The sequence below is a fragment of the Alosa pseudoharengus genome, unplaced genomic scaffold (genome assembly GCF_046254945.1).
Source record: "Alosa pseudoharengus isolate Yale_2024_CS ecotype anadromous, Long Island Sound unplaced genomic scaffold, YU_APseudo_1.1 YU_APseudo_1.1_scf_19, whole genome shotgun sequence".
Lineage (NCBI taxonomy): Eukaryota > Metazoa > Chordata > Actinopteri > Clupeiformes > Clupeidae > Alosa > Alosa pseudoharengus.
In genome coordinates, this window is record NW_027468657.1 from 25646996 (window position 1) to 25656987 (window position 9992).

Consider the following 9992-nt stretch of genomic DNA (forward strand, 5'->3'; position numbering starts at 1 on the left):
CCTTTTTTTCCTACTCTTGCTGAGAAATGATGAGTAAATATGTAAACACATTATCTCATTGCATTTCGAGATCTTGATTAAAATGAACACCAATCAAAGATAACAAATGCATCCACATTAACTTCAGCTCCCCCGAACACGCAATAAACTCAAAACCTTTCAAGAAATTCAGCAAAAAAAAAGTTTAATTTTAATAATAAGTAAAGTTATTACAGAAACCATCTGGGCATTTTATTATCAACTACAAGTCAATCATCTAAAGAGTAAAAAAAAAAAACACTTTTGAAAACAATTAAGAAAAGTCCCATACACACACAAAATCAAAAGTCTCTGGACTGTCTGAACCTGTGGCAAGGACATCAGTGATCTCATAAGCAACTGTCCATTTCTGTGCAAGCTTCCATGAGGTCACTATAGGGCTATGGGCCCTAATTTGAATGATGGTGAAAATGCAGTCTTGGCAAAGCCTACAGTTAATCTAACCAGGTACAATACATTTGCAGATTTAACACCATGGGTAAGACGTTAAGCATGAAAGTGATCCGTCCATTCCAATGCTCCCACATAAGTATAAGTATATATACTCTTTTGATCCTGTGAGGGAAACTTGGTCTCTGCATTTATCTCAATCTGTGAATTAGTAAAACACACTCAGCACACAGTGAGATGAAGCACAAACTAATCCTGGCGTAGTGCGCTGCCTGCAACAACAGCGGCGCTCGGGGAGGGGTTAGGTGCCTTGCTCAAGGGCACTTCAGCCGTGCCTACTGGTCGGGGTTCGAACCGGCAACCCTCCGGTTACAGGTCCGAAGCGTCCGAACCGACATTCAAAATGATATATAGTTCTTGCATGAGAACACTGCTTGTTGACAGACTTTGCACCGCCTTTTAAATTAGGGCCCTATATGTTTAACTATAGGTATAAATCCATTAAATTATGGCCCTATGTTTAACTATAGGTATAAATCCATTGTGGTGCTGCTGGCGTATTTTTACCAGTTGTCACCGGCACATGGATGTCAGTTTGTGTTGAGACATTTTAAGTGACTGGCACAATGAGGTTATATCAATACACTCTGCTGCAGAAACTGATCATCGATGAGAACAGATCAGGAAAATACACAAGATTGCTTTCGGTCTCACTTATGAGACAGACAGACCAACCTACCAACAGAGAGAGAGACACACACACACACACACACACACACACCTCGAACAAATCAGACTGATTTCCTGACACTTGGGTCACACTATGAAAATCCTCCCCATGCATCTTGATCATAAAAGTTGGCAAAAAATTTGGTCTTGCCCACAAAGGAACGATTCATGACTTTCAATCCATTTGCCTGGTAGAAAAGTTCTACTATTGGCTACTCATAGTGAATCTCCATGGAGCCAAAATCTGTAATAATATCTTGCTAGATAACATCTTACACTTTATTTAGCTAAAAGGGGACAGAATCAGCCCAAGTCCCCAGCAATACAATTTCAATATGATAAGACATACTTTTATTATTATTATTTCAAAAATCACGGAGCACTCACAAGATCACCTCTTAGGTGAGATGTTATACTAACTTTATCCAACATGAGTCCAATCCTTCCTATATGTAGAAGTCAGGAGAAGCAAAAATACACATTCAGTTCTACTGGCAAGCGATCCATGTGAACGTGAATGTTGTGCAGCAATTATCCTCATCACCACTAGAGGGAGGCAAATTCACATTACTTGACTTACACATCACCAGCCCACTATCTAAGTGACTATCTAAATCAAATATGACTTTCTACTTATGGAATAAGTTACAACAGATGCAGTTTATATTTATAATAGTTATCGTTTTCAAAAGGGTTATCACCCAATCCTGCAAATGTCCCAAGAGTGTGTAGCCTACTATCATCACAGTCCAAGACATTGGTCTGCATCCACTGGCACTGAAGTAGGCTACAGTCAGTTTCCACTGTTTCTGTGACAAGTTGTTGATGTAGTCACTATGAAGTAAATGAGCTGAAGAAGCAATGAGAGGTGCGATGCATGGCCAAGGGCCACTGGCTTTTACTCCATGGAGAGTTGTACACTGTCTGACTGCGCCTGTTGGGCTTGGTCATATTTCCGTGCTGTAAGGAAACAAAATAAATGTCAACATGAATTCAGAAGGCGGTCCTTAGTCGTTTGAGATGATGTGGGTTGGTCGCATCAATGGTAGGCTGCCTGCTAGCCTAGGCCAAAATGTTTTACATTTTAACTTACCCAAGGAGTACATCTCCAGCTGTTGTCGCAGCCTGACTTTCTGCAAACTGTCGTAAAAGTTCGGTTCTGGTGTTGCCCCGACGGTGGGGGGCAGTGAAAAAATGCGCATGATCTTCCTCTTGTTTCTATGAGCAAGTCAGACAAGCAGTTGTATGTTACGAAGGTGCGCCACAAGTTAGCGCGCATGCAAAACCACAAACATTGGCTATATAAACACCCAATCATTAACCTTAATCGCAACAATTAAACCCATCTACTACCGATAGAAGCAAATAAAAGGAAAGGAACTGTGTCTTACTTCCTAGCATACATCAAGAGTCCGAAGCTGACCAAAATAACAAGAAGGTAAACATTTGTCGCTTCATTCCATGCTTCGTGCACGGAATAATCCAATGACTCCTCGCTCGCCATGACGCCATATCCACCCATTACAAAGACCAAACTATTGGCAATAGCCTAATATTAAATTCTAGCCTTTGTAGATTTTCTCAAAACACATCTAAGCCAAGACCGCACAACCTAAATACAATGTTGCCGTGAAGATGGTTACTTCCTCGGTTACACTTCCGGCTCTGCCTGAAATTGTTTCATAATAAAAGTGTTGCGTACATGTTTAAACAAAGTTTTGATAACATATTTTTTTAGATTATTAATATGACTAGGGAATAAATATGGACCTACAGCGCGCCTGAGGTCCGTCATTACTGCTGGCTCTCTCCACACGTGTGGGAAAACATTAAAAGCTCAGGACCAAGGCCTTAATGCGGCCACAAACTAAAGCGGTGGGAGCTCAAAGGAAGGCAAGCGAAAGCTTGGAAGCAGTGGGTAGGGTGAGGTGGGGGTGGGGATGGGGTTGGTAAAAAGCCTATGATATTTGATAAGTTTCGTTATTGATTGTTGGTGTATAGACATTGTTATCATTAGCTTACATCTATAGCCTTGCTAACTTTCCATAATTGTCTACTGTTAATGTTACCTATTGTTATTTGAATAGGTAAATTACATAAGGGTGATTCTTCAATTGGGGGCTGTTTTGCCATCTTACATTTTAATTTGGAATTTTGTTTAAATTATGTCAAGACCATGTTTACATGCTTTGATGTAACATATAATGGCCACAGCTGAGCTTAAATATAATTTGAACATTTTATATCTGCTAACTGGCACTGCAAAATGTCATTCCTATCACAACATCAAAAACAGTCTTGAAATGCAAAGGATAGGATATCATTTAAACTCATGCTTTAAACATATTTTTGCTGTAAATTAAGCAATGTGGTGGTAATGACATACTGTTCTGGTAATGACATAGTGTTTAAATAATAAAAACAAAATGAGCACACTTCGTGCACTAAAGTGCACTGAGACGTAAAGAAAATGTAAGGCTTAAATGATGACTTCTGGTGAGTGTTGTGGAAAGAAATGGACCGATTGAGATATACAAATATGACACAACCATCAACTTGAACATATTTCAATCATGAAGAAACCCATACAATATTTTTTAGAGAGTCAATTGACACAATGGGGTTAAACAGCATAAAAATATCCTTCATAAACTATGTATGACTATTACCATTAGGAGATAAATGATATGTTTGGCTTAAAACCTCCAAAAAAGTTGCATTGGGTTAATACTAACAATACAACATGTTTGCTTTCAAACACTGGCTGAAGACTGTGAGTATGGGGCAGGGTTTCCGTTGTCCGGTAATTACCGTACTGGCTAAAGCTAATCGTAAATACTCGAAAATAGTCATCCACACCGGCACTAATGATGTCCGATTGCGTCAATCGGAGATCACCATACAAAACTTTATCTCCATGTGCAGGTTCGCGCAACAGATGTCTGACTGTAACTTTCTCTGGACCCATACCTATTAAAAGAGGTGATGAAATGCTCAGCAGAATTTCGGACCTCAACCGATGGCTGTTAAAGTGGTGTGCAAGGCCAAATAGAGAGGGTGTCTGTACCAAGACTGTCAACTCTTACTCGACCCACTAGGGGAATTATTCTTAACAATCTTATTACGATAAAAACTTCTTCGGTTAAGCAAATTCCTCCAAAAACGCAACTTACACTTGCTTAACTTAATATTCGATCACTGTCAAATAAAACTGCCTTGGTTAATGAAATTATTACTGACAATCATATAGATGTTATGTGCCTTACTGAAACCTGGCTTAAACCAGATGAATACCTTCTATTAAATGAGTCTACACCTCCCTCCCATTTGAATTATCATGTACCACGCCACACTGGCAGGGGAGGTGGAGTAGCTACAATCTATCAATGTAGTCTTCTCACATCTCCCAAGCTCACACACAAGTTTAAATCTTCTAGTCCTCAATTTTTTACCGCCAGACTGGAAAACTAATCAGCCTGTAACTGTGGTCACATTGTACAGACCCCCTGGCCCCTAAACTGAATTCTTAGAGGAATTTTCTGATTTCCTTTCCACTTTAACTATCCAAACAGAAAAAATACTTATATTGGGTGATTTTAATATTCATATGGATAATGTGAACAATTGTCTCACAATTGCATTTCAATCCCTAATTGACCATGTCGGGTTCTGCCAAAATGTTAATTCACCCACGCACCGAGATAACCATACTATTGATCTAGTCTTGTCATACGGCATAAGGATAGAGCAGTTAACAATCTTGCCACACCGACCTTAACTGACCACCATCTAATTACTTTTACAATGACATTACAACATGCAGTACCTAATTTACTTGAATACTACAGCCGCGGCTTACCTGAAAAAACAAATTCCCAAGAAAATTTTGCTTACGCCTGCCCCATTCCGGACTCATGTGGTAGGCCTATCAGAAGGCCCTTTCCTTAATCCAGCTGAGGTCGACTTGTTAACTGATAATGTGATGAACTCATTATGCTCAACCCTTGACTCAGTAGCACCACTCAAAAAGAGAATAAGAAAACAAGTAAGGCGTGCTCAATGGTATACCACACAGACAAAAGCACTCAAACAAACAGCGCGTAAACTTGAACAAAAATGGCGTACCACTAAATTGGAAGTTTTTCGCCAAGCATGGAAAGATTAACCTGACTCTAGCCAGATGAATTTCATTCCGCTTAGCTCTGCCTAGCTTCACTCACATCCATCTGGGACCTCTTCCATTGAGAGTGATTTCTGCACCCGATTTTATGGTACAGCCAATCAGGACGCAGGGCGGGAGTTTCATAGACGTGACATAGCGTAGAAGCGACTGTGAGACGCGCTGTGTTATCAGCGTCATGGGTTGGCTTCGATGTGAGTGGTTGAAGTAGCACGTCAATAGATGACGGGACAAGTGGCTTATTCAATCATATGCAAGCCTTTTTTGATTAGGCCCAGCCTTCTGAAACACCATTCCAATGGATCGGTTCCAGTGGAGCTAGGCGGAACGAAATTCATCTGGCGAGAGTCAGGTTATGGAAAGATAGCCTTATCACCTACAAAAAAGCACTCAATGAAGCTAAGTCAACCTACTATTCCTCGCTGCTCGAAGAAAACAAAAACAATACAAAATTTCTCTTTACCACAATCTCCCACCTGACGAAGAGCCACACCGAAGTAACCAAATCTATCCCTATTTGCCTAAACAGTAATGACTTCATGAACTTTTTCAATGACAAAATTGAAACAATTAGAGATGATTAATAACCAATCAGTCTCACCAAATATTCATACTCCATTGCTGAACGGTAGCGAAAATATAATTGAATCACAGATGAGACGAACGACGTTGAATTCATTTACACCTATCGACATATTAGACCTCACTTCCACAATCTCTTCATCAAAATCTACAACTAGTCTACTAGATCCTATTCCTACTCATCTTCTGAAGACTGCTCTCCCTTTCTTGGATAATGCTTTGCTCCAGATTATAAATAACTCACTGCCATCAGGCCATGTACCACAGTCGTTTAAGTTATCTGTTATTAAGCCATCCCTCAAAAAGCCTACCCTTGACCCTAACAACCTGGCCAACTATAGGCCTATATCTAATCTCCCTTTTTTGTCAAAAATACTAGAAAAAATAGTGTCGAAACAAATTGGTACCTTTTTGCATATGAATAAAATCCAAGAATTATATCAGTCTGGTTTCAGAGCTCACCACAGTACTGAATCAGCCTTAGTTAAAGTTTTTAATGACCTCCTCATCGCTGCCGATAATGGACATATATCAATATTGGTCCTCCTGGACCTCAGTGCTGCCTTTGACACCATAGACCACAACATACTACTCCACAGACTTGAACATTCGATAGGCATTAAAGACTCAGCACTCGCTTGGTTTAGATCATACCTTTCTAACCGCAGACAATTTGTACAGGTTCACAATAAACCGTCTACCCAGACTATGGTAAAATATGGGGTGCCTCAAGGCTCAGTACTAGGGCCCCTGTTATTTTCTCTCTATATGCTTCCTCTAGGCTCAGAAATTAGGAAACATGGCATTCAATTTCATTCTTATGCAGACGATACACAACTATACCTTTCCATAAAACCTGACGAATTTACTCCGTTAGCCAAACTTGACACATGTATAAGAGACATAAAGACATGGATGACAAATAATTTCCTGCTTTTGAACTCCGATAAAACAGAAGTCATGGTTTTATGTCCTAAAAAGATGAGGGATATCCTATCCTCATCACAGGCTACATTTACTGATCTTCGACTATCCTCATCCACAAGTGTTAAAAATCTAGGAGTTACAATTGACCAAGACCTATCACTAAGTAATCACATAAAACAGATTACCAAAACTTCATTTTATCATTTAAGGAACATTTCAAAGATAAGGAAGTCTTTATCCTTACCAGACGCTGAGAAATTAATCCATGCTTTTGTCACCTCAAGGATTGATTATTGCAATGCTCTATACGCTGGCTGCAATAACACCTGTCTAAAGAGCTTACAGCTTATACAAAATGCAGCTGCTCGCACACTCACTAGAACTAAAAAATATGAACATATTTCCCTTATCCTGGCATCTCTACACTGGCTGCCTGTTAAAAGTCGCATTGACTTCAAAATATTACTTCTAACATACAAAGCCATTAATGGCCAGGCACCAGAATATATTAAAGATCTCCTAGTCCCATATAACCCACCCAGACCGCTACGATCACAGAATACTGGCCTTCTTGTAATTCCAAGAATCTCAAAAACTACAGTAGGAGGCAGAGCTTTCAGCTATCGCGCACCCCTCCTCTGGAATAATCTCCCTTCCTCAATTCGACTAGCAGACACCCTCCCTATTTTTAAGTCTAGACTTAAAACATACCTCTTTACTTCCTTCCATAGTTAGGTATGGTGCGGTGTGGAACTTCACCCACCTCAGGGATTTTTGGAATGAACCACCCTGCTGAGTCCTCGTGTGACTGGTACCCCAGTCGCGCGTGCGATGGTGGTCACTGACCATACCTGCGCCGGTGCCGACTACCCCTCACCATGCCTTAGTTATGCTGATATAGCATAGTGCTGTCATGGACTTTTCATGTGTCACGCCGTACAACCCCCCCCCCTCTCTCCCCTTCTCTCTCTCTCAACTCTCCCTCTCTTGCCTATTCTCACTATGATATACTGTAACAATATATAGTACCACTGATTACTTATTGACATTAACCATTTTGATTCTCAGTAATACTAACCCACTCTACATTTCTCTTTCTTTCCCCTAACTGTACCTCACTTGTGAGGTATATCATCACCAGTCATCAACCATCCATGTGTTGGCCCTCCTCTCACCCATCTCACCTGAAGTCCCATCCTCGACTGCAGCCTTAGCGACCCATCACCTGCCTATGACAATTCTGCCCGGATTCCTGGCCCGTCTGCTGACCCACCTCATGCCCCTTGACAACCCCCTTGTGCTGAAGCGATGAAGTACTGCATCGAGGGATGGCCAGATCGCAGCAGACTGGATGTGCTACTAAGACCCTACTGGACTGAAAGAGCTGTTGTCAGCACTCACAATGGATTTTATTATTGCGTGGTACTAGGCTAGTTATCCCTTCAGTAATGAGGAACAGAGTGCTAGAGAAAATTCACGAAGGGCACCAGGGAATAGTGAAATGCCGTGAACGAGCCAAACAGTCCTGAAGAAAACTGCTGAAGAAAGCAACTGACCCCTACCGTGCACTGCTGGCTTACAGGAGCACTCCTTTGAGCAATGGCTTCAGTCCGGCCCAGCTGCTCATGGGGAGCCGCCTGCGCACCACTGTGCCAGCTTTCCCGGCGGTGTTGGAGTCAGCCATCCCAGACCTTTGGTCGGTGCAGCGTAAAGAAAGGGAGAAGAGATGGATGGACGCAAGCCACTATGACCGCAGACACAGAGTGAGAAATCTCTCTGACCTGTCATCGGGAGATCAAATGTGGATCACAGATACAAGATCCCCAGGTACTGTGACATCCGCACATGAAACACCTAGATCTTACCTTTTAGGTTTGGCGGACGCATTTTTAGCCAAAGCGCCTTACAACCTGGTAAACAGTTTAATGCTTTTAAAACAATTCTCTCAACAATTCTAGAACAATTTAAAACAATTCAAAAAGGTAGAGTACAATAGGGAAGAGTGCATAAGTGAGTACTGTTTTTATACAGTCAAGTCAGGTGGTAAGTGCTAGAATTAGCTAGTTGTAAGTAGTGCTACGAGAGAAGATATTCTCTGAAGAGCTGGGTCTTCAGGAGTTTTTTGAAGACGGAGAGGGATGTCCCTGCTCTAGTAGGAAGTGGTAGTGCGTTCTACCAACGAGGAACAACAGATGGAAAAAGTTTGGATTGACCTGAGCGTACCGGTGGCAGAGCTAGACGATGTTTGTCTGAAGAGCGCAACGGTCGGGGGGTAGCATATAATGCCTGTATGAGGGCATTCGAGTAGTTGGGAGCAGTAGGTTTAGCTGGGAGGACCAGCAGTTTGTTTTTTGAGAGGTTTAGCTGGAGGTGGTGTGCCTTCATCCATGAAGATATGTCTGAGAGGCAATCCGTGGTCCGTGTCGAGACCAAGGGGTCATCAGGTGGAAAGAACAGATAAAGCTATGTGTCATCTGCATAGTAGTGGTATGAGAAGCTGTGCGAATGTATAATCTGTCCCAAAGAAGTGGTGTGGATAGCAAAGAGAAGGGGGCCCAGTACTGAGCCCTAGGGGACCCCTGTGGTGGGATGGTGAGGTGCGGACAGATGTCAATGCCATGATACGTTAAACGAGCATCCTGTGAGGTAGGATTCAAACTGATATGGACTGGGTAATATGTTAGGAACAAAAGGATGCCACTTTGTTATTTGGGAATGAAAATCAATCCACAGAGGACTGAATTCAAAGACCCCCCGAAAATCTAAGTGGAAAAAATGACACGGCAAGCTAGTCCATTTTGCTTGAATTTCAGCGCAGCAACTCATGATGGTACTCAGTAGTTCGTATGGCCCCGACATGCTTGATGGCATCGGGGCATGCTCCTAATGAAATGGCGGATGGTGTCCTGGGGAATCTGCTCCCAGATGTGGACATGGCCATCACTGAGCTCCTTGACAGTCGGTGGTGCAACCTGGCGGTGTTGGATGGACCAAAATATAATGTCCCAGAGGTGTTCAATTGGATTTAAGTCAGCGGAGTGTGGGGGGGACAGTCAATGTATCAATGCCTTCATCCTCCAGGAACTGCCTGCACATTCCCGCTACATGTGTCCAGCCGTTGTTGTGCACCAGGAGGAACCCAGGG

General features: G+C 42.0%; 1 protein-coding gene across 1 annotated transcript; it reads right to left on the reverse strand.

The window, feature by feature from the left end:
* Positions 1-1423: 1423 nt before the first annotated feature.
* Positions 1424-2819, reverse strand: smim19 (small integral membrane protein 19). Its single transcript, XM_076292105.1, has 3 exons — positions 2550-2819; positions 2252-2376; positions 1424-2118 (listed from the first exon to the last, which is right to left on the reverse strand). The coding sequence occupies exons 1-3, from the start codon at positions 2678-2680 to the stop codon at positions 2057-2059; spliced, it is 318 nt and encodes a 105-aa protein (XP_076148220.1). The 5' UTR covers positions 2681-2819; the 3' UTR covers positions 1424-2056.
* Between the last annotated feature and the right edge of the window lie 7173 nt (positions 2820-9992).

Coding starts and splice junctions, on each gene's coding strand:
- smim19 (XM_076292105.1), bottom strand. CDS start 2,680: ATGGGTGGATATGGCGTCATGGCGAGCGAGGAGTCATTGGATTATTCC. Junction 2,377..2,549: donor CTCTTGATGTATGCTAGGAA/GTAAGACACAGT, acceptor ACTTGCTCATAG/AAACAAGAGGAAGATCATGC. Junction 2,119..2,251: donor GCTGGAGATGTACTCCTTGG/GTAAGTTAAAAT, acceptor GTTTCCTTACAG/CACGGAAATATGACCAAGCC.